Raw genomic sequence first — 24,558 nt, 5'->3', positions numbered from 1 at the left:
TTTTGAAAACCATTCCTCATTTTCCTTCCACTTCACAATGATATGCCACTTTGTGTTGGTCTATCCCAGTGGTGGGCAACCTTTTTTTTCAACTGAGCCAAATCTCGCCAAAACCACGATTGAAATTTATTTTGAGAGCCACATTTTTAAAACTGAAAATACATCTCCCATATAGTAATTCATCCCCCATATAGTAATTCATCCCCCATATAGTAATTCATCCCCCATATAGTAATTCATCCCCCATATAGTAATTCATCCCCCATATAGTAATTCATCCCCCATATTAATTCATCCCCCATAGTAATTCATCCCCCATATAGTAATTCATCCCCCATAGTAATTCATCCCCCATATAGTAATTCATCCCCCATAGTAATTCATCCCCCATAGTAATTCATCCCCCATAGTAATTCATCCCCCATAGTAATTCATCCCCCCCATAGTAATTAATCTCCCATATAGTAATTCATCCCCCCCATAGTAATTCATCTCCCATATAGTAATTCATCCCCCATATAGTAAGTCCCCCCCCATATAGTAAGTCCCCCCCCATATAGTAAGTCCCCCCCCATATAGTAAGTCCCCCATATAGTAATTCATCCCCCATATAGTAAGTCCCCCCCCATATAGTAAGTCCCCCCTGTGTCAATTCACTTACCTTTGCTCCACGCGTTCCTCTCGCCGTGCTTCCCGCGCCGTTCTGGTCTTCAGGGCGGACTGTGAGAGGAGAGGAGTTCGTCACGCTGCCCCGCCTACATCCTGGCTGCCCCGCCTACATTCTGACAGCTGCAGAGTCCTGACTTTTGGGGCGGCCGCCCGAGAGGAGGGAGGGGAGCGGGCGGCCGTCCGAGAGGAGGGAGGGGAGGGGAGGTGAGGTGAGGGGGCGGCCGCCCTGCACACGCCCGTCCGAGAGGAGGGAGAGGAGGGGAGGTGAGGGGGCGGCCGCCCTGCACACGCCCGTCCGAGAGGAGGGAGAGGAGAGAGGGGAGCGGGCGCCCGGCACACAGAAGAGCCGCATTTAAGCTTGTAAAGAGCCGCATGTGGCTCGCGAGCCGCGGCTTGCCGACCACTGGTCTATCCCATCAAATCCCAATTAAATACATTGACGTTTTTGGTTGTAACATGACAAAATGTGGAAAATTTCAAGGGGTATGAAGACTTTTTCAAGGCACTGTACATGTTCCAGATCAAGGAAACGCAGTGCGGAGGCCAGAGGATTGGTAGGACAGACTAAAGCTGAAGACCAGGCAGGATTTCTTTTTTCTGCCAATCTGCCATTTTCGGTTGTAGGTGGTGAGGATGGACTTGCCTAGGGCAGCACAAAAACGAAATACACCACTGGTCACCGGTGGAAGATTGTACAGAAAAAAAAAGTCTAGTGGTTGGCTTGTACACCCACAACAATGACCCAATGGAGTGCCAATGACTAGTCTTGGATTGCTCGGTCCCGTAAAAACATGGATCTTTGATATAAACCACTCTTAGCAGTCCATTTATCTCTTGGCTCTATAAAGACCCGCTTTGGTTTTACATCCAGCTGTCAGCTCAGCTATAACCATTCATAAATGTTTTTCATGTAATAAGATCTGCTCTCTAGCGCATTTCACGAAGCCAGGTGATTAAATTTATGAGCGCATACGTGAACCGCAAGCCGCAGCTCGGAGTCATCCGTCGTGAGTTTACATGAGATTGGAAAGATTAACAAGCGTGTGCAAATGCTGCTGTCATCCTGACCTTTGTCTGAACACGCTTCAGACAGCTTCAAAGATCGTGTTGTGTTACCGCCAGGCCTGGGAGCAGTCAGGAGCCATTGCCCAGACTTAGGAATCAGAGGGTCCTTCCATCACCAAATCAACAACCCGTTTCCATACATTTTCCAATACTGTCCTCACGCCTGATCAACTGTTACGGACAAACCCTTCACAGGATTCACACTGAGAGTTATCATAATTATTGAGAACGGGAGGAAGAGCCAACAAGACAAAAGAATAAGACAGAGGAAATAGAATGAAGGATAGGAAGAGTAAGAGAGCGAGGGAGGAGGAAAGACAGAGCGAGGGAGGAGGAAAGACAGAGCGAGGGAGGAGGAAAGACAGAGCGAGGGAGGAGGAAAGACAGAGCGAGGGAGGAGGAAAGACAGAGCGAGGGAGGAGGAAAGACAGAGCGAGGGAGGAGGAAAGAGCGCGCGAGGGAGGGAGGAAGAAAGAGCGCGCGAGGGAGGGAGGAAGAAAGAGCGCGCGAGGGAGGGAGGAAGAAAGAGCGCGCGAGGGAGGGAGGAAGAAAGAGCGCGCGAGGGAGGGAGGAAGAAAGAGCGCGCGAGGGAGGGAGGAAGAAAGAGCGCGCGAGGGAGGGAGGAAGAAAGAGCGCGCGAGGGAGGGAGGAAGAAAGAGCGCGCGAGGGAGGAAGAAAGACCGAATGAAGAAGAATGAAATACAAGGAGAGGAAAAAAGAAAGGCTGAGGGATGAAGGAAAGGCCGAGAGAGGCTGAGGGATGAAGGAAAGGCCCGGACCCTGCATTCACTATATTCGCTCTCCTTAGACCCCGCATTCACTATATCCGCTCTCCCCGGACCCCGCATTCACTATATCCGCTCTCCCCGGACCCCGCATTCACTATATCCGCTCTCCCCGGACCCCGCATTCACTCTATCCGCTCTCCCCGGACCCCGCATTCACTCTATCCGCTCTCCCCGGACCCCGCATTCACTATATCCGCTCTCCCCGGACCCTGCATTCACTATATCCGCTCTCCCCGGACCCCGCAGTCACTATATCCGCTCTCCCCGGACCCCGCATTCACTATATCCGCTCTCCCCGGACCCCGCATTCAATATATCCGCTCTCCCCGGACCCCGCATTCACTATATCTTGTCTCCCCAGACCCCGCATTCACTATATCCGCTCTCCCCGGACCCTGCATTCACTATATCCGGTCTCCCACAGTACACAGAACATAGATAGGCAATTATTTTAGTAAATATAAACTGCTAAATACCTTTTCTCATCAGCAGTATATAGCAGTCTTGTGACTTCTATCAGTGTCCAGCAGAGCACTGGTTAAAGCTTGTGGGAGAGGTTTTCATTCTCCTCTGACTGTCCTATCAGGCTGCATGAACCCTGACCCTCTGGACAGTGCTGGATTGGCCCTGTACTAATCACATGCACTCTCTCAAAGAAAAAAGACATTAAAAAAAACCTAAACCTCAGCAATACACACTAAACTGAGCATGTGCAGAGTGACACCTAGAGCTCTGTACTATCAGCAGACGGATTGGGGACAGTAGAAGGGGGAGGATCAGAGAAGACAGGATCAAACAGCCTTTTTACACAATCCGGATTAATAACCCCTTAGGTTCCACAGTGAGTATAACAAGCACACTTTCCTGCATCTACAGACTGATTGTACTGTTGGGGGTTTAGTAACACTTTAACCTTGTAGCAAGGTGAGAGGCTGCAGCAGGGGCCAATTTGTGTCAGACATTCGTGAACACAGCGAAAACCCTGCATGGGCACCAAGATTTACAGGACGGTGTCAACTCTGAGCTAGATATGAGAAAATGTTGAACCTGGATGATGCCTGAACAAAGATGGCGCTGCCCTTTTGGGGGAGAAAAGCAGATGAAGACTTTGTGAGGGGAGGACTGATCTCAGAGAGGAAATCCATGCCTGGAAGCGTCACACTGACACGTTACTTTGTATATGAAGACAGGTCCACTTTAAAGCTTCCATGAGATTTTATTGATTGAGATTACAAAGAAAGAATCAATTATTTGACATCCGAGGGGCAGCCGCTATCCGGAGGGCCTGGTTTCTGCGTCTGGATGTCTACAACCTGCTGTGTGTATTAAAGGGCCCCCAGTCACCATCCAAATATCTGCAGAATTACCCCCCCCCCCCACGCAGAGTCCTGATCAGAAAACCCAGCGGATGGTACAGATGCGCCGGCTCTAGCCGCAGGCCGTACAGTCACCAGAGCGGTCGGGGAGAGTCGACTCGCTCTTGAATAATGTTCTCTCGTCAGGCGGCGGTGGGGAGCGCGCGGAAATGAATGGGATTATTTCATGGCCCCCCGGGCAGATCTGCAACATTAACCTACCGAGCCCGGCGGACCCTTCTGTCCGAATACCAATTCTTTAGAGTGAAAAAAAAAAAAAAAAAGAAGGGAGGAAGAGAGATGACATTAAAAGGGAAACGGACGAAAAAAAATCTCAATGGGGAGAGATTTAACAAAACTGGCGCACAGAGAATCTGGTGCAGCTGTGCACAGTGACCAATCAGCTTCCAGATTTCAGTGAGGATGGCCATACATTATTTAATTTTCTTACAATTTGCTGCCAAATTTCCTTTAGATTTACCTTCAACTATGTAGCGCAAGGGCCCGCCTAATGGATACAACTGAAAGCGTTGTTTAGGTGCGACCTCCTATCAGGGGCGGACTGACCATTTGGAAACTCGGGCACTGCCCAAGGACCCGGGGTCAGTAGGGAGCCCCATGAGATGCCCCCGGTACCTTTTTCATAGGCTTTTTTGAGTTTGGGCAAGGACACAGGGGCCCCATGATCCCCTATTGCCCAGGGGCCCCATGAGTTGTCATTCCTCCCCTGCCTCCTATTATATGGTTTTTGGTAAATCCAAAGAAAAATTTTCAAGAAAATTATATAAATATGTGGCCAGCCTTACAACCCGGGGTTCACCTATGTGCGGTGCGGTATATCGCATGCGATGCGCACAGGAACCGCACCGCCTTCCTGTACAAATCACATGCGATTTCTGTGCGGTGCGATTGGAGCCATATATTTTGTATGGCTCTAATCGCACCCAAAACGTGCAGGATCCTTTTCTTGGTCCACAATAAAATCGGTTGGTGTCACCCGGTGCGTAACACTTGGTGGCACCCCCTCCAACGATCCCCGCAGAATGGATTGGATCTGCGGATTGAGCATAATGGATCGGAGTCCGATCCATTATGCTCCCCAATCCGCAGATCTGATCCATCCTGCGGGGATCATCAGCACGCAACTTATACGGGGGTGACACCGGTCCCGCTCCATGAAAAGGTAAGTTGTAAAGCAAGCCGAAGATCCCCGCAGGATGGATCGGATCTGCGGATTGAGCATAATGGATCAGAGTCCGATCCATTATGCTCCCCAATCCGCAGATCCGATCCATCCTGCGGGATTATCAGCACGCAACCTATACGGGGGGGTACACTGGACCGGCTCCATGAAGAGGTAAGTTGTAAAACAAGCCGACGATCCTCGCAGGATGGATCGGATCTGCGGATCGGGGAGCATAATGAATTGGACTCCGATCCATTATGCTCAATCCGCATCGGATCTGTGGATAAATCCGGATCAGATCTGCGGATTGAGCATAATGGATCGGAGTCTTAATCTGCTCCACAAAAAGGTAAGTTGTAAAGCAAGCCGACGATCCCCGCAGGATGGATCGGATCTGCAGATTAGGGAGGATAACGGATCGGACTCTAATCCATTATGCTCAATCCGCAGATCCCATCCATCCTGCGGGGATCGTCGGCTTGCTTTACAACTTACCTTTTTGTGGAGCGGGTCCGGTGTCATCCCGTGTGGTAGGTGTCATCTGGTGCGGCGCGCACCCCCTGCACCTGCCTAGGGACGCCCCTTTTCACACCTATGCGATCCGGTTCTGCACATTGTACCGCGTTTTGCGGACCGCTTTCAGGGTGTCATTAACGCAACACACCCCCGCAGCAGTTTGCATGAACGGAGTGCGATTCTGATGCGGTGCGGAATTCACCCTAAAAATGCTGCAAATTCCATGCCGCATCAGTGTGAACCCGGGCTCAGTGCTTAATTTAACAAACTAAAGTTAGAAGCTGATTGGTTGCTATACAAAGCCGCACCAGATTCTGTGTGCTCCAGTTTGAGTGAATCTCCCCCAATGTGTCTTACCCTAGGTTAGTTTTCTACAGCATTTTGTGTCTCGTAGAAAACGCAGTAGATTCAACGTGATTTCCTATGGGACACGTTCACATCTCCGCGTTTTCACCCGGTGCGTTTTTTTGGACAGGGTCAGGGACTTTTTTTGAAGGCAAAAAGTTGCATTTTTGATTCTATAGACGTCAATGGAAAATCTGCAGAAAAGCATGTATTGCATTTTTTGCTGCGCTTTAAATCTAAAAAAACAACGTATTTATCTAGGTCAAATAATGACCTTCAAAACACAAAACTTCGCTATGAAAAATGTGAATATCAATAAAACAAACTCAACGAATAATCTGCTGCCACATTACACTGCATAAAATAAACAAATCATATTCTGTTATTCCAAAATATTAGTGCGGCGCTCTGTAAATAATCATGTGATAAACAACAAAAAAGTCCATAAATTAAAGTCCTTTTGTGATCACCACGTAAATTTAACCTCCCTAGCGGTCTGATTATGTCCATATTTCTGTGCTCAAAGCGGTACATTTTTTTGCATGGAAATGTGTTTTTTTATTGTAGGCCTGTAATTTTTAGTAATAACTCACTGAAATCTGTCCGGACAAGAGTCTAGTAAACATCCCGGGGATGATAAAATGTGAAACACAAAATCATAAATTATAATTTAATAAATAATCATAAAAAATAATAATACATTTAATTCAATAATATAATCAAACCAAAAAACACTGAAATGTGAAATAGAGCGCCAAGTTCGCACATCGCTGAGCTCAGTCGCAGAATCGTTTTCAGTGTCTGATGATGAATTTCCCCCACCAATCATTATCACTCAGTTCTGCAAGTGGTTCTGATTTACTATCGCTGTTCTCTAGCTGATCTAAAACCGCGTCTGACCTAAAGGGACACTTTTTGGACGCCATGGACGTTTCTCAGTTTCCAGGCAGAAATAACAGTAAAAATGCAGGCAGGGCGCCGGACAAAGCACTCGGGACAACATGTATGTGAAATGGTTTGATACAGGAATGTTATACTATGTGATTTTAGTGTATTTAGTGAATGTCACTTTTTCAAATTTTTTAATTTCCTGCCGTTCCATCCCCCATACGCCCTGACGTTGCAGGGAACGGAACCTGGAAGACAGATGCCGGCATCGGCCAGGGGACATTGCCGGGGACACTGCAGGGGGGACATCGTGGGAGCGCAGGACAAGGTAAGTGATCGAGGGATTCCGGAGCAGCGCTGCAGTGTATTCCTGAGTGTAGCTCGGGGGGGTTACCGCTTGTGGTGCTGAAACTTTACCCCGAGCTACACTCAGGAATACTGCCAGGGGGGTTAATCAATATTTCCAAAAATCACCGAGTATTCAAATAAATCTTCAATTGTGCCGCGCTCCCCTTTCAGGTGTGCACTCACCAGAATTATTTGCCTTCCATTCTCATGGTTGGCAGTTGCACTTTTGTATCCATATTCCTCCAAAGGAAAGATAATCTCTCAGGACACAATACGATTCCTTCCAGCAATGGTTCAAATTCTCCAGTGTATGAATACCTCTGATGGTTCCTTCCCACAAACATCACATAAAAAATAAAAAAGGTAGAGACCAGGGGCAGACTGACAACTCATGGGGCCCCCGGGCAATAGGGGATCATGGGGCCCCTGTGTCCTTGCCCAAACTCAAAAAAGCCTATGAAAAAGGTACCAGGGGCATCTCATGGGGCCCCCTACTGACCCCGGGCCCTCGGGCAGTGCCCGAGTTTCCAAATAGTCAGTCCGCCCCTGGTAGAGACCTGACATGGTGCAGTACCATTTACAGGGATTTATTCTCTGCCTGAGAATCTTTCTTACAAGACATCTGAATATAACAAGCCCAAAGATATATGTTGGGAAGACTGCACAATGCTCTCACCACTGCCGGTCCTCGCTCTCGGGCAATCACTTCCGGTTGCTGCTTAACCAATCCCCGACGCGTTTCGTCACTTCCGGACTTAATCATAGTGAGTGGTTATGCGGTGCGGCATCACACATTTATAGTGTGTACGGTTGATTCAAAGACATGATCATTGGTTACCACGATTTGTCATTACTAGTTGACATTAACGCCCTAAATCTGCCTAGCAACAAGAAAAAAAAAATGCAAAGTGCATCAAAAACGTGGCAAAAACGCAATGCAGAAACGTCTCAAAACACAACTTGCATAGGTGTGAACCTAGTGTAACCGGGAACCTGGGAAGTGCTCACCAGATCTTCATGGCATCCTTGCGTCATGCTTTCCATGACCATGTTGCATGGATAGATTCTAGCTTCTTCGCTGCAGGGTCGCTTTCAGGCCCCATGCACTCTATGCGTTCTCCCAGCTCTCATGAACGTCTTTGTTCCTGGACAGATAAAAGCAGCACGAAAAACGCAAGTTTCAAGAGTTTGGGCGTTCGTTCATTCCATCGGCCAGAATATTCATTTATACTTGCCACAGAAATAATTGAACACTCCAGTGCTAGGTGCGTTTAGACACTTGAAAAGGACACACATGCTAGCGGCAGGAAAAAAAAAAATCAAATGCCCTTAAAAGAGGCTTTTTTTTTTAACTCAGTGTGGTCAAGTGTTCCAGTCATCCAGGGCTTGGACCGGCAGAAGTGGCAGATTTTCCCTACATGGCAACCGGAAAGGTAAGGAACTGAATATCTCTTTCAGACAGGTGGCAGCACTTACCGCCCTCTGGTGATAGACGTTGGACTCATTTGCACAGGGCTACTGCCCCCTCCTGTCACCTGTGTTTTGTTTTTTAATTGCCAAACAGTAATTTATCATTGTCATTTGGTTCGTGGTTGCGGTGTGGCCCCATTGCTTTCAATAGTCTGTTTTGACAGAGGGTGCTGCCTGTCAGACTCTGCAGTCTGAATTAAAAGTGCCGTGGTGGCAGTGCTTTTTTTTGTGAGAGAATAGGTGCAGGTACTTCCCCCTCCCAAGTCACCCTCTCTGCCCCCTACCCACCTCCGAGCACCATTTCATGGTTCCATCCCCTACTCACCTTCGAGCACAATCCCTTGGTTCTTCCCTCTACCCACCTCCGAGCACCGTTCCTTGGTTCCACCCCCGAGCACCATCCCATGGTTCCTCACCTGGCCCACCCCAAGCATCATCCCTTGGTTCCACCCCTTACCCACCTCCGAGAACCGTCCCTTGGTTCCACCCTTTACCCACCTCCGAGCACCGTCCCTTGGTTTCACCCCCTACCCACCTCCGAGCACCATCCCTAGGTTCCACCCCCTACCCATCTCCAAGACCCATCCCTTGGTTCCACCAACTACCAGTCTCCAAGACCCATCCCTTGGTTCCACCACCTACCAGTCTCCAAGACCCATCCCTTGGTTCCACCCCCTACCCACCTCCGAGCACCGTCCCTTGGTTCCACCACCTACCCACCTCCGAGCACCGTCCCTTGGTTCCACCCCCTACCCACCTCCGAGCACCGTCCCTTGGTTCCACCCCCTACCCCCCTCCGAGCACCGTCCCTTGGTTCCACCCCCTACCCCCCTCCAAGCACCGTCCCTTGGTTCCACCCCCTACCCATCTCCAAGACCCGTCCCTTGGTTCCACCCCCTACCCATCTCCAAGACCCATCCCTTGGTTCCACCCCCTACGCATCTCCAAGACCCATCCATTGGTTCCACCCCCTACCCATCTCCAAGACCCATCCCTTGGTTCCACCCCCTACCCATCTCCAAGACCCATCCCTTGGTTCCATTCCCTAACACTTCCGAACACAGTCCCCTTGGTTCAACCCCCTACCCACCTCCCAGTACTGCCCCTTTTAGAGAAAGCAGAACCAAGTAATTTGTATGGAATTTGTTTATTGATAACAAGCAAAAGAAGTAAAATGAATCCCCTACAGCCAGAAACAATATACCGCCTCAGCACCCATAGATCCCCTCAACAAAACCCCCCAGCAACAATAGATCCACCTCAGGAAAAATAGACCCCTCCAACAATACATCTCTCAGCAGCCAGCAATAATAGACACTCAAATAGCCAGCAACAATAGATCAACAGCAGATCTTTTCAAGCAACAATCCCCCCAGCAACAATAGACCCCTCCATCAACAGCAGATCCCTTCAAGCAACAATCCCCCCACCAACAATAGACCCCTCCATCAACAGCAGATCCCTTCAAGCAACAATCCCCTCCAGCAACAATAGACCCCTCCATCAACAGCAGATCCCTTCAAGCAACAACCCCCCCAGCAACAATAGACCCCTCCATCAACAGCAGATCCCTTCAAGCAACAACCCCCCCCCAGCAACAATAGACCCCACCATCAACAGCAGATCCCTTCAAGCAACAATCCCCCCAGCAACAATAGACCCCTCTGGCAATGATAGATTCCTCCCCCCATCCCCCACTGCCAATAGATCCACTAGCAGCCCCCATCAATGGACCCTTCAGTACACCCCAGCCTCCCTGCCACAACATATTTAATGCTGGAAGGGGTGGAACCGTGTTCCCACTGAAGGACGAGTCCTGCGTGATGGCGAAGAAAGGCGTTGCGTCATGTCTACAGCCATGTCAGGCTGTAATGGTAATATTGGGGTAAGAAGCCCAGGGGCAGTAAAACCATGGCTCAGCCAAACCATTCCCCCCCCCCACCCTCACGGCTGCCCATGTGAAAGAGCCCTTATAGTTTGTTTTTTTGGGGGTTGTTTTTGGACAGGGTCACTTTAACCTAGCCTCTGCGGCCCTTCAGGTCTGGGGGCAGGATAGACTTCCCAATCGCGTGACCACTAGGATTGGCCATCACAGTGGACATGCGAATGGAAGCCCACCCTGCCAGCTCACGATCATAGATGAAGTAGAGACCGTGGGCTGCCTATGACGGCTTGGCCACCGAGCTGGAAACCTCCATGAACATGTATGCACAGTGTGTGGGCGGAATGCTGCACACGTCTTACCTGCACTAAGCATGATTAACCCCTTGGCGCCGACCGCTTCCTGGCCCTTTAAGGGTTCTAAAAGCTGGGAGGCGGGCCTTTGGGCTATGGGACCACTGTGATTGGCTTTCACAGCGGTCATATGATTGGAAAAGCTCCCAATTGCAAGCATGCAGCGGGAGCTTACCGATCCCTGCCGGCCACCATGCCGAGAGCATGCAGGGAGCGCACGGTAAGTAGTTTAAGCAGGGCTGCATATTATGGGATCAGTCCATACACTGATTGGCCGTGTGTATATATTTATCAGGGGCGGACTGACCATTTGGAAACTCGGGCACTGCCTGAGGGCCCGGGGTCAGTAGGGGGCCCCATGAGATGTCCCTGGTACCTTTTTCATAGGCTTTTTTGAGCTTGGGCAAGGACACAGGGGCCCCATGATCCCCTATTGCCCGGGGGCCCCATGAGTTGTCAGTCCGCCTGTGAGATATATATAGATACACATACATACACACACACACACACACCTGTGGCCGGCGTCAAGGGGTTAAAGCAGTTGTAAGCCCCAAATAAATGATTTCTTTGACTTAAATATGGGTGGAATGTTGGACCATAGTTAGTCTGGCTGAAAAAAAAGACAAAAGCCCATCCAAAAGACCAACACTAGAACAAAAGCTACACCAAAGGAGGCATCATCTCCACAAGTGAACACCAAGTAACTTGGGACATCCAATTTACCTCCAATAGTGACACAGATCAATACTTCAATATATAAAAAAATGATGACAAATTTATTCTAACAATCATATAAAAGTCTGCCACATGGCTTATAAAAATGTAAAACAATCAGATCAAAGCACCTTGAGGACCAAAACCTACGCATTTCACAGGCTAACCCACTTCTTCAGGACCAGGAGCGGACTGACAACTCATGGGGCCCCCGGGCAATAGGGGATCATGGGGCCCCTGTGTCCTTGCCCAAACTCAAAAAAGCCTATGAAAAAGGTACCAGGGGCATCTCATGGGGCCCCCTACTGACCCCGGGCCCTCGGGCAGTGCCCGAGTTTCCAAATGGTCAGTCCACCCTGTTCAGGACTCTTCCGGTCTCATATAGATGCCAACATTCGTGAACTGTAATATACATAACCATTGCATTGTGACTGTTGCAACTCATCCAAAATGAATGGGCTACTGAACCCGAAGCGCAGCTGATTGCGCTCGTACAATGACGCAACACACTGGTGTGAACGGGCCATTACATACATTGTTTACACGTGTGTTACATTACAGCGATCCGTTCACTCAACAAGGATGAACGCATGAAAAAAACAAAAACCCTGCGCTACTTCTGGGCACGGCAGTGACTTACAATCACCTCTGAGCATCATGGTGCGCTGAAAGATATATTGCGCACAGCGGTGTGGAGAAGACCCCGAGGCTTGTTTATTAAATGACAGGTTGTGTCGCTCGGAATTATAGATATGAATATCACCCGCTGAAGCCATAGGAAAGTATAAAAGGATTTGATGGAGATGGATTCTAAATCCTGGTTTCAAAAAGAAGAATTGGATATCACAGGATCAGAATATAATATGTGAGAATACAAAACCCGGAGGACTCCATTCACACTAAACGGAGCGTTTTTCAAGCATTTTTTTTTAGGCATCGGAGTGTTTTTTTGAGAATATCTGCAACTATAGGTGTTTTTTTCAAGCGGTTTTTTTTTTTTTTTTTTGGACAGTCGCATGAGCATTTTTTTGAAGCAAATTTGCAAATATTATTGGTGTTTTTTCAAGCATTTTTTTTTTATTTTTCACTGCCGTCTGAACATATTTTTGGAGCAAAATTTGCAAATATTATTGGTGTTTTTTCAAGCATTTTTTTTATTTTTCACTGCTGTCTGAGCATTTTTTTGAAGCAAATTTGCAAATATTATTGGTGTTTTTTCAAGCATTTTTTTTTATTTTTCACTGGCGTCTGAGCATATTTTTTGAGCAAATTTGCAAATATTATTGTGTTTTTTTAAAGCATTTTTTTTTCCCACTGGCCTCTGAGCATTTTTTTAAGCAAATTTGCAAATATTATTGGTGTTTTTTCAAGCATTTTTTTTATTTTTCACTGCTGTCTGAGCATTTTTTTGAAGCAAATTTGCAAATATTATTGGTGTTTTTTCAAGCATTTTTTTTTTTATTTTTCACTGGCGTCTGAGCATATTTTTTGAGCAAATTTGCAAATATTATTGTGGTTTTTTAAAGCATTTTTTTTTCCCGCTGGCCTCTGAGCATGTTTTTGGAGCAAATTTGCAAATATTATTGGTGTTTTTTCAAGCATTTTAACAAAAGACACTCTGGTACCAGACAAAGTATTAATAATATACGTGATAAAAATGCAAATTGAAAAAAATGTCCAATGGTGTAAAAAAAAAGTCCAATTCCTGTGAACCAAAAAAACAAGGCGCTTGCAAATATTATTGGTGCTTTTTCAAGCGTTTTATTTTTTTATTTTTCCTGATCTGATCATGTTTTTGGAGCAAATTTGCAAATATTTGGTGTTTTTTCAAGCGTTTTTTTTTTTTCAGATGTCGGAGCATTTTCTTTTAGCAAATATTACAGGTGTTTTTTCAATGGTTTTTTTTTTTTTTCCCACAGACGTCTGAGAATTAATTTGGACCAAATTTTCAAATATTATTGGTGTTTTTTCAAGTGTTTCTTTTCAGGCGTTTGAGCGTTGTTTTTGAGCAAATTTGCAAATATTATTGGTGTTTTTTCAAGCATTTTTTATTTTCAGGCGTCAGCGTTTTTTTTAGCAGATTTGTATATATTATAGGTGTTTTTTCAGGTATTTTTTCAGGTGTTTGAGCATTGTTTTTGAGCAAATTTGCAAATATTATTGGTGTTTTTTCATGTGTTTTTCATTTAGGCGTCTTTGCTGTGGCCAATAAAAAAAATAGCTGCTGTTTGAGCTGACAACACCTGAAAAAAAAAAAAAAAAAAACAAAACAAAACAAAAACAAAAAAAACACGCTCATTCCCGCTGTTCAGGTATTTTCCATTCAAGTCTATGGGGGGGGAAAAAACGCTCAGATCAGCCTGAAAAGAAGCGCAAGTACTTTTTTCAGAGACAGGTGTTTTGCTATAGGTGACAGAACACCCAAGTGAGAACGGGGGCCATTGAAAATAAAGGGATTTTACTTGTTGAGTGTTTTTCAGTTCGATGCTCAAAAAACGGTCAAGTGTGAATGGGGTCCAAGGGCGGTACTCTCATCAACCTCACATATACAGGACGAGAGAAGTGGTGCCGTGTATGATCCATACACACAGGACAAGATACTGAGAATTACACCAGGCGTACACAAATAATAAATTGTTCTATTCTGATAAATGAATGTCTTCCACAGTCTAAATATCTGCAATGTAAGAAATGAATGAATCCATCACACACGACAACCCAGCCCCAATATAATCCCAATGTAACGGACAACCACTCCACAGACCTGAAGTCGCTCTTCATCGCCACCTTGTAGCACCAAGCAGTCCTGCAATTTAACCCTTTAATCAGCTTCCCTGGTGTCAGATCATTGGATCAGAAAAAAAAAAGTCCATACAGTACAAGATAAAAGGACAATCAATTATTTTTAATAAATGATTAATTAATAATTACAATTCATTATTTATAAAGACAGTAAAAGTGTGATTTATGTGGAATGCGTTCAAGATAATCTTTTGAATCTAGAATGTGGACAGAAGGCAGGAGAAGACTAATACAGGGACAAGAGGGGGGGGGGGGGGTGAACGCAGGAGAAGACTAATACAAGGACAAGAGGAGGGGGGGGGGTAACATAGGAGAAGACTAATACAGGGACAAGAGGGGGGGGGGGGTGAACGCAGGAGAAGACTAATACAAGGACAAAAGGAGGGGGGGGGTAACATAGGAGAAGACTAATACAAGGACAAGAGGAGGGGGGGGGGTAACATAGGAGGAGACTAATACAAGGACAAGGGGGGGGGGGTAACATAGGAGGAGACTAATACAAGGACAAGGGGGGGGGTGAACCAAGTGAAGACTAATACAACGACAAGAGGAGGGGGGGGGGTAACATAGGAGAAGACTAATACAAGGACAAGAGGAGGGGGGGGGTAACATAGGAGAAGACGAATACAAGGACAAGAGGAGGGGGGGGGGTGTAACAAAGGAGGAGACTAATACAAGGACAAGAGGAGGGGGGGTGAACGCAGGAGAAGACTACTATAAGGACAAGAGGAGGGTGGGGGTGGTGTGAATGCAGGAGAAGACTAATACAAGGACAAGAGGAGGGGGGTGAATGCAGGAGAAGACTAATACAAGGACAAGAGGGGGGAGGTGAACGCAGGAGAAGACTAATACAAGGACAAGGGGGGGTGAATGCAGGAGAAGACTAATACAAGAAGAAGAGGAGGGGGGGTGAATGCAGGAGAAGACTAATACAAGTACAAGAGGAGGGGGGGGTGAACGCAGGAGAAGACTAAGGCAAGGACAAGAGGAGGGCGTGGGGGGTGAACGCAAGAGAAGACAAATACAAGGACGAGGGGGTGAATGCAGGAGAAGACTAATACAAGGACAAGAGGGGGGAGGTGAACGCAGGAGAAGACTAATACAAGGACAAGGGGGGGTGAATGCAGGAGAAGACTAATACAAGAAGAAGAGGAGGGGGGGGTGAACGCAGGAGAAGACTAATACAAGTACAAGAGGAGGGGGGTGAACGCAGGAGAAGACTAAGGCAAGGACAAGAGGGCGTGGGGGGTGAATTCAGGAGAAGACAAATACAAGGACGGGGGGGGTGAATGCAGGAGAAGACTAATACAAGGACAAGAGGAGGGGGTGCATTCAGGAGAAGACTAATACAAGGACAAGAGGGGGGGGGGGTGAATGCAGGAGAAGACTAATACAAGGACAAGAGGAGGGGGCGGGGTCTCTCATTTAAAAAAAAATTCTGTAGTGCGAGGAGAGAATATAATTATCATTGAACGTCTCACAAAAAACTGAATGAAGGGAACTTGTAGTTGCGGTTTTGCCCCCCACATGTGTTCCCCCCACCATTACACTGTGTTTTTGCAGCAGCTGGAAGATGTACTCACACTTTGCTGCCCATAGAAATAGAAGAATTAATATATATTGCCTATACAGTGTCACTGAGCAACGCCGGTAGAGCGTCGTAGAAGAATCTGCAGATTTCATCTCTCCATATGCGATCCTCTGTGTTTTTGCCACGTTCACATCTCAGTTGCTATGGCAAGTTGCAGCGGAAAAGCCCCGGCCCTCGCTGCGAATAATGATCATTTAAACTTATTAAACAGTGCGCATTATCGTAATTAGGAGCCGGGTTCCTCTATACATTCTCATCCAGCCGATAATTGCCAGCAGCCATCAGGAGGAAGCAGCTTATTTATCAGAATTGTACGGAGTGTTAATTGGCCAGGAATTTCACTTTGTATGGATGGGTCCTTTCTTAATTAACCATTGAGCCTTGCCTTATCGCAACGCCAGATGGTTTTTTTCAGAGGGCCGCCAGCGAGGCTGGGTGTGAAAAGATGCTTTTGACCCCAAAGGAAAACTTGCCTTGGGCAACAGTTGGGTAGGGACACCATGCTTTCTGTGAATGTTTATGTTTTTAGTTTCCTGTTTATTAACCATTTTGCGTAGAAAAGTAACATTGGATTGTTCATTTTCTTATTCAGAGTGAGCCTTACTGGCCACTATCCACACCAATTAGGTGGCCACACCCCAAAAGGTTACCATGATCACTCCACTGGGAGTTGGCCAACTGTTTTTGGTCCATTTGACCAACTCCCAAAGTTCTCTTTACATAAAAGGTCAAAACCTCTTTAATGGAGGTGGTTGGTTCTAACCATCTTGAGTAGACAGGCAGCATTGGATTATTCATTTACTTATTCAGAGTTAGCCTTACTGGCCACCTCAAGCTACCTAATTGTGACCATCATCGCTCCATTTGGGAATGGCCAACTGTTTTTGGTCCATCTGACCAACTTCCAATTGTTTGTTGCCTCTCTTAGGTAGAGAGGCAACATCAGATGTTCATTTTCTTATTCAGGGTGAACCTTGCTGGCCACTATCCACACCAATTAGGTGGCCACACCCCAAAAGGTTACCATGATCAGTCCACTGGGAGTTGGCCAACTGTTTTTTGTCCAATTGACCAACTCGCATCTTTGTCATACAAAAAGCAAAAATCTCTTTAATAGAGAGGTGGATACGTTGGTTCTAACCATCTTAGGTAGAGAGGCAGCACTGAATGTTCATTTACTTATTCAGAGTGAACCTTACTGGCCACCTCAAGCAATCTAATTGTGACCATCATCACTCCATTTGGGAATGGCCAACTGTTTTTGGTCCATTTGACCAACTCCCAAAGTTTTCTTTACATAAAAGGTCAAAACCTCTTTAATGGAGGTGGTTGGTTCTAACCATTTTGAGTAGACAGGCAGCATTGGATTATTCATTTACTTATTCAGGGTGAACCTTGCTGGCCACGGTCCACACCAACCAACCTTAAAGGGACCATCATCACTCCATTTGGGAATGGCCAACTTTTTTTGGTTCATCTGACCAACTTCTTGTCCTACAAAAGGAAAAACATTACCTTTCTAAAAAGGTGATAATGACCCTGAACAAGTATGCAGCAAGGGAGATCAGAAATCGTGATCTGAACAATTGTTCCAGGTTAATGAGTAGGAAGCTAAGGATTGTATCAGCAAGTTGACAAAAGGTGACCCATTTCTTTCATTGGAACCACCTGGCCTAGAATCTTCAACTGGTGGGATTCCAGGGGGTTGGTCATCAAGAAAAGTACAGAATCAAAGATGATCATACAACCAATCACTCCACTGGGAGTTGTCCATCAGTTTTCTGTCCAATTGACCAACTCCCAACTGTGTTGTCATACAAAAAGCAAAAATCTCTTTAATAGAAAGGTGGATGCATTGGTTCTAACCATCATCTTAGGTAAAGAGGCAACATTGGATGTTCATTTACTTATTCAGGGTGAGCCTTACTGGCCACCTCAAGTAACCTAATTGTGACCATCACTCCATTTGAAAATGGCCAACTGTTTTTGGTCCATTTGACCAACTCCCAACGTTTTCTTTACATAAAAGGTCAAAACCTCTTTAATGGAGGTGGTTGGTTCTAACCATCTTGAGTAGACAAGCAGCATTGGATTATTAATTTACTTATTCAGGGTGAACCTTGCTGGCCACGGTCCACACCAACCAACCTTAAAAGGGACCATCATCACTTCATTTGGGAATGGCCAACTGTTTTTGGTCGATCTGACCAACTTCCAAATGTTTTTTGCCTCTCTTAGGTAGACAGGCAACATTGAATGTTCATTTACTTATTCAGAGTGAGCCTTACTGGCCACCTCAAGCTACCTAATTGTGACCATCATCACTCCATTTGAAAATGGCCAACTGTTTTTGGTCCATCTGACCAACTTCTAAATGGTTTTTTGCCTCTCTTAGGTAGACAGGCAACATTGAATGTTTATTTACTTATTCAGAGTGAGCCTTACTGGCCACCTCAAGCAATCTAATTGTGACCATTATCATTCCATTCTCAAATGGCTAACTGTTTTTGGTCCATTTGACCAACTCCCAAAGTTCTCTTTACATAAAAGGTCAAAACCTCTTTAATGGAGGTGGTTGGTTCTAACCATCTTGAGTAGACAGGCAGCATTGGATTATTCATTTACTTATTCAGGGTGAACCTTGCTGGCCACGGTCCACACCAACCAACCTTAAAAAGGGACCATCATCACTCCATTTGGGAATGGCCAACTCTTTTTGGTCAATCTGACCAACTTCGAATGTTATTTTCCTACAAAAGGAAAAAATTACCTTTAAACGGAGGTGTATGCTTTGGTCCTTCCAAACTGAAAGGCTGAATCACTTGGAACATAATCCATGAGGATGTCTTGGATGACGTCATTTAATGACATCACAAGCATTGACTTCCAACTGGCAAAGCAAGGCTGGAAATGTTCTTTCCATGGAAAGAATTAGATTGGAATTTCGGAAGACCAGCCGTGTGTGGGAGGAACATAATGCCATCCGAAGGCACGTCTGTGCAACTAGTACAAGTGCTTTTCAATATGTTACTTAAGCTTTTATTTAATCAAGCAGAGCCACGGTCTTCATTCTCCAGCACTAACCAATATTTTTGCTTCCAGCACATGGAGGCAAAAATGAACCTGTTCAGTAAGAAACCCAGAAAGTGGCATTACTGGCTTCCCTCTGAAATGTCATAATTTCCTGGATGTCATTCTAGTATAATGCTTTCATAATCATTGACCTAGAACAAGCATGCAGCAAGGGAAATCTGTTCTGGTTCAATGAATAGGAAACTATAGATTGTGTCAGAAAATTAATTTAGGTGACCTATTTCCTTCTTTAGGAACCAGCCAGCCAAGAACCTTCAACTGGTGGCATTCCAGGGGTTGGCCACCAAGAACAGAACCAAAGACAATCCTACAGCCAATCATTAAGCTTTCTAAAGGTGATAAAGACCCCGAACAAGTATGCAGCAAGGGAGATCAGAAATCCTGATCTGAACAATTGTTCCAGGTTAATGAGTAGGAAACTAAGGATTGTATCAGCAAGTTAACAAAAGGTGGCCCATTTCTTTCATTGGAACCACCTGGCCTAGAATCTTCAACTGGTGGGATTCCAGGAGGTTGGTCATCAAGAAAAGTACAGAATCAAGGATGATCATACAACCAATCATTATGTCTTCTATATTGATAATAACCTGGAACAAGCATGCAGCACATTAATCAGAGATCCTGATCTGAAAAATTGTTCTGAGTCAAGTAGTAGGAAACTGAGTATCGTATCAGTGTGTTAATGGAAGGTGGCTTATTTCTTTCTGTAGCAACCATCTGGCCAAGAAACTTTAATTGGTGGGATTCCAGGGGTTGGTCAACAATGACAGAGTTAAAGACAATTTCACAGTTATTCATCAAGCTTTCTAAGGTGATAATGACCTGGAACAAGCATGCTGAAAATTAATCAGAAGCCCTGATGTGAACAATTATTCCAGGTCAATTAGTAGGAAACTGAGGGTTGTATCAGCAAGGTAACAAAATGTGGCCTATTTCTTCCTTTAGGAACCACCTGGCCAAGAATCTTTATTTGGTGCCATTCCAGGGGTTGGTCATCAAGAAACGGAAAGAAGATGACAATTCCACAGCTGTGCTTTCTACGGTGATGAGGACATTACCACCGTGTTTTGTTTTGGCCATGTACTCCCCAGCAAGTCACTCCACACAGCTCATCAACGTTTGGCTACCAATGACTAGCTAACTATTGTAGGTTCCCCCTATCCTCTCCCCTATATAAAACCTGTTTTTTTTTTTTTTTTGCATTGAAAAGTCCCATTCTTCAAACGCTGGCAAACTTCATTATCAGACTCGCTGGAGAAACATTACGAATTAGATTTCTTGATAGAAACCCCGCAGAGACCTTGTCATCTCTTTGTAGAAGACATGGTGTTAATGACAGGAGTTACTTATCTTCAACCTGTTAAAAATGCAACAGCCATTTATTTTTGTGTGAACAAGGCTAGCCTGTCAGATCTGTTTTGAAGAAGCATTAATGGATTGGCACGGCTCTAAGTCCCATGAGTAAAGTTAATAAAATAGAAGAATGCTAGGGACCACGGACGTGCTCTAGCAGTCAAATAGCGGAGGTGAAAAGCCAGGCCAACAATTTGCAAGGGTCTTGGCCACGATGGATATTTTGGAATTAATCTCTAAAAGAGAATAATGAAACAGCTTCGCTAGTCTAGCAGGCTATTACAAGAGAGTTCAGGGACAAGAAAATGTAAAGCTTCTGCAAAAACAAATAAATAATTGTAGAGTATACGTTGAGAAATTAAGCAACGGTTGACTAGAAGATCCACATAAATATCATCAAGTAGAGTGCATCAAATTATATGGTGGATTAAACATTGGTTTTTGTTATCTAAGGATCAAAATGAGCGGAGCAACAAAATGCAGCTTATCCTACAAATTTACACAGCAATGTCTTTGTAGTAATGAAAAATGACTCGTATTGAGTAGAACAGCGCTGGTCTGTCACCGGTAGGGTTAGACAAATCCCAAAAGCCAGATAGAGAACAAATCTCAGGAGCCCAACAGCCAAATTTGTTTGAGTCTTCATTTCTATCAATGGAGGAAGATACTCTAGTGTGTGGTGCCTCCAGATTGCTACTGGGCTCCTGAATTGGACTGGCTGGCTCCTGAGAAGTCAATAAATTTGTCCAGTCCTGGTTATGGACTAATGGATTGGCTAGTAAAACTCTAGTCAAACCACAAAACATCAACTTTAACAACAGCTGACCAACGTACCTGTGTATGTTCATTTCCCGAGGTGGGCGTCTTGCTTTGTCATAAGCCACTTTAGCAACAACTCCCACGATAAAGATGAAGGTGATTACCCCACAGGTGATGTAGACAGTGGTGTTGGTTTTGTCGTTGAGTGGGTCGTAAGCGTCCACCTCCACCATAACGTTGTTCGGTCTGGTGGTCACAACCCAGATCCACTTCTTGCAAGCGATTTGATCCAGTCTTTTGTTACGCTGTTCACAGCAGTACCGTAAAGAACATGTCCCGCAGCAGTACGGATGGGTGGTGTGGTTACAGTCAAACTCTTTGTCCCACTGCCCACTGACGTCATAATAGCCTAAACATTTGTCATATGGCAGTACAACAGGGTTCTTCACCTTCCTGGTGGTGACCGGTAGGGGCACAGCTGTTGTGTTGAGTTCCTTCACTTTGGGGGGGTTGGCAGGCTTTTTGGCTGGACCTTGAGTTTTGTTACCTTTTGCCTTTGCTGCAGCTTGGCACTGATAAACGAGGCCAAGGGGATCTAAGTAGACCACCAGAAGTAGTACGTGTTGCCACCTCATGTTTAAATAATATCCAACCTTGAACCTTGGCAAGAAGGTGAGGCAGCAGATGTCCTTTCAGACGCGTAGGGCAATCTTTCAGTGTCTCGGTTTTTATTTCCCGTCGTACATCAAGCCTCCCCTCCAACCTGACATTGTCCCTAATTTCATCCCCTCCGCCTTCATTCAGCCATTCCAACGGGGTTGACGGTCAACAAAGTCTCACAAGTTACCCTCGCCGACACGCTCTTCAGATTGTCAAACTGCAATTGGACTTCTGGATACATCCCCGAGAGCGGTGTTCCCAGGAGCCAGAGCCACCGACCATCCGATGGTCCTTTCAGTGTATCACGTACGTGGCAATTCCCTGGATGGTGAGGAGACAAAAAAAAAAAACAAAAACCACCTTTGAGCTGTGACTGAGATAGAGCACCCCCTTCGAGCAGGCAGAGGGATCAGCCAAACATTAGGCAACCTACGGCGCGAGTAGAGCCTTGTTGCATGTGTAATCCATGTTAACTGCTAGCTTGGTCTCTAGATATTAATTCAAAAGAAGAAAAAAAGGGCATCTTATTGATTTTCAAAGCTTTCTTCTCCTCCTTTGTCAGTGTGTAAAAAGGGACGGGGGAATTTATTGTAGATGGCAGAGCTTTGCATCCCCTGAGAAGGCGTTCAGAAGGCTCGAGCAGCAGCTACAGAACATTTTTCCTGCCCAGACTAAGTCCCAGTCCACTTATCTGAACACACTGACAAGCTGTCAATACGGCTATTTCCGAAAGACCATTCTCTAGGAAGCATTTTTCAAGCCTCCACCGTCAACCTCCCCCCCCCCCCCCCAACCATCCTCCGCTTTCCTCGGCACAATTCTTACATCATTAGAGTCCTAACTCATATATCTTTATCCCCGAGACCCCAGCTGCACAGCACGCATCTGCCTCGCTACAAAGCCACGAATCTTCTAATCCCTGGAAATAAGAAGGCGCATTTTAAAGGAGAAATCAGAAAAAAATGGAAATTGGGGGGGGGGGGGAAAAGCAAAAGACAAATTTCTAAGCAAAACCTAAAAAAGGTGGTTGGAAGTGTGTTTGCGATGCTAGAGGTAGATGGACTGTACTCACCCTCATTCCTCTTACTGCAGATGTTGGGAGCTGCTGCTGAATGGATGGAGCGGCTCCTGACTGCACTACTAAGACAAGAGGAGGGGATGATCCCATTGTAAGTCCGCCCACATCCATCGGAGGCTCAGGCTTAGCCCTGCATCATGCTATACAGGCATCGCCGGGGTACTTGTTAAAGGACATGCTTACCCCGGGACCCAGGAGGATGGAGAACGTTCAGCGTTGGGTGGAGAAGGGAGCCATTCTTGGTGGCTCTTCAGTCATCGGAGGAGGCTTGGTTAGGTCTAGGCTTATGTAAGGACAGGCAATGCCGCTCTACGGCAAGGTGGGAAAAATCATTTTGCACAGATGTGAAGGCATGGATCCATTCCAGCCTGTGCATGGAGGCAGACAAATCCCAGCCTGATCATTCCTCTTTGCAGGGAAAAAAATAATTACAAAAAAAAAAAAGAAAATCCAAACTCTTTAGAGGGAATGTGCTGAAAAGCTTCCCCCTCCCATACATGTCACAGCTCATGGCATCAGCAGGCACAGGAGGACCAGGGGGGAAGGTAGACGCAGGGGGGAGCGTGGCTGCAGCCATAAGCAGGCTAGGGCACAGAGATGGCAATCTAATGGATTGAAGATTTTTCAGCAAAGCACCAATAGAAGGACTTGCAAAGGGCAACAGCCTCAATATTCCAGCCGGACCATCAAATATTAATTCTTGGGCTGCAGAGCTTGCAATCTATTCTGAGCGGCAGGCGGTCTGGATTTAGACCAGTAAAAAAAAACAAAAAAAAAAACACTAAAGCTAAGCAGACCGTTTGGTAACTATACCACTTGACCCAATTAAAGTCCTGAAATGTCACAATGAACAGCAATGGCAGGGGTGGGCAACTGTGGCCCTCCAGCTGTTGCCCATGAGGCATTGCAAAACTGACAGTTACAGGCATGACTCCCAAAGGCAGAGGCATGATGGAACTTGTAGTTCACCAACAGCTGGAGGGCCACAGTTGCCCACCCCTGAGCAATGGTATCATTTTTCAGAAAGCCATCCTTGAGCTCCACTTTGCCTAAGTTGAGATGATGTCATCAGTCTGCTGCAGGCAGGTGGAGGCATTTCTTCACTCTCCTCTCTACCGGTGACCAAACTGCAACAATGTACCTTTTGTAGTAAGGCTGCAGCAAGGGGCTGATCTGTGTCAGACGTTTGTGAACACAGTCAAAAACAGACACCAGAATTGGCATGATTAGGTCATCTTTGAGGTGCTCAGTCTGGGAAGTTGATGGAGACCCTGGATGATGCCTGAACAAAGATTGGGTTAGGTTGGGTGGAGCGCGGAGGGTTGTTGTCATGTTGTGCTGGGTATCTAAGTAATGCAGCCTGCCAATAGAGCAGGTGAGGAAATGTACAGCCATGGCTCCACACACAGATGTACACTTCTAGTGTATAAAAACACAAAGCTGTAGAATTACTAAAACTGGAGGGCTCAGGATCTGGTGCAGCTGTACATGGCAGCCAATCAGCTTCTAGCTTCAGCTTGTTCAGTTAAGCTTTGACAATAAAATCTGAAAGCTGATTGGTTACTATGCAGCACTGCACCAGGTTTTGCACCATGCAGTTATAGTACTAACCCCCAAATGGCGTTCACAAATATAGTAGCTGC

At 46.0% G+C, this 24,558-nt stretch overlaps 1 protein-coding gene across 3 annotated transcripts in view; it reads right to left on the bottom strand.

The window, feature by feature from the left end:
- Positions 1-22,970, bottom strand: part of SHISA6 (shisa family member 6) — a 357,053-nt gene extending 334,083 nt beyond the window's left edge. For all 3 annotated transcript variants that reach the window (XM_089663850.1, XM_089663848.1, XM_089663849.1), the window contains exons 1-2: positions 22,910-22,970; positions 21,253-22,158 (exon numbers count right to left, since the gene is read on the bottom strand). In XM_089663850.1, coding sequence (XP_089519976.1) covers positions 21,253-21,812 — 560 coding nt within the window. In that variant the 5' untranslated portion in view covers positions 21,813-22,158; positions 22,910-22,970. The remainder of the gene's footprint in view (positions 1-21,252; positions 22,159-22,909) is intronic.
- Between the last annotated feature and the right edge of the window lie 1,588 nt (positions 22,971-24,558).

This window comes from Staurois parvus, unplaced genomic scaffold (assembly GCF_062004578.1).
Source record: "Staurois parvus isolate SC_StPar_1 unplaced genomic scaffold, SC_StPar_1.0 ptg001787l, whole genome shotgun sequence".
In the NCBI taxonomy this organism is placed as follows: Eukaryota; Metazoa; Chordata; class Amphibia; order Anura; family Ranidae; genus Staurois; species Staurois parvus.
This window is presented reverse-complemented; position numbering and strand designations above follow the sequence as displayed.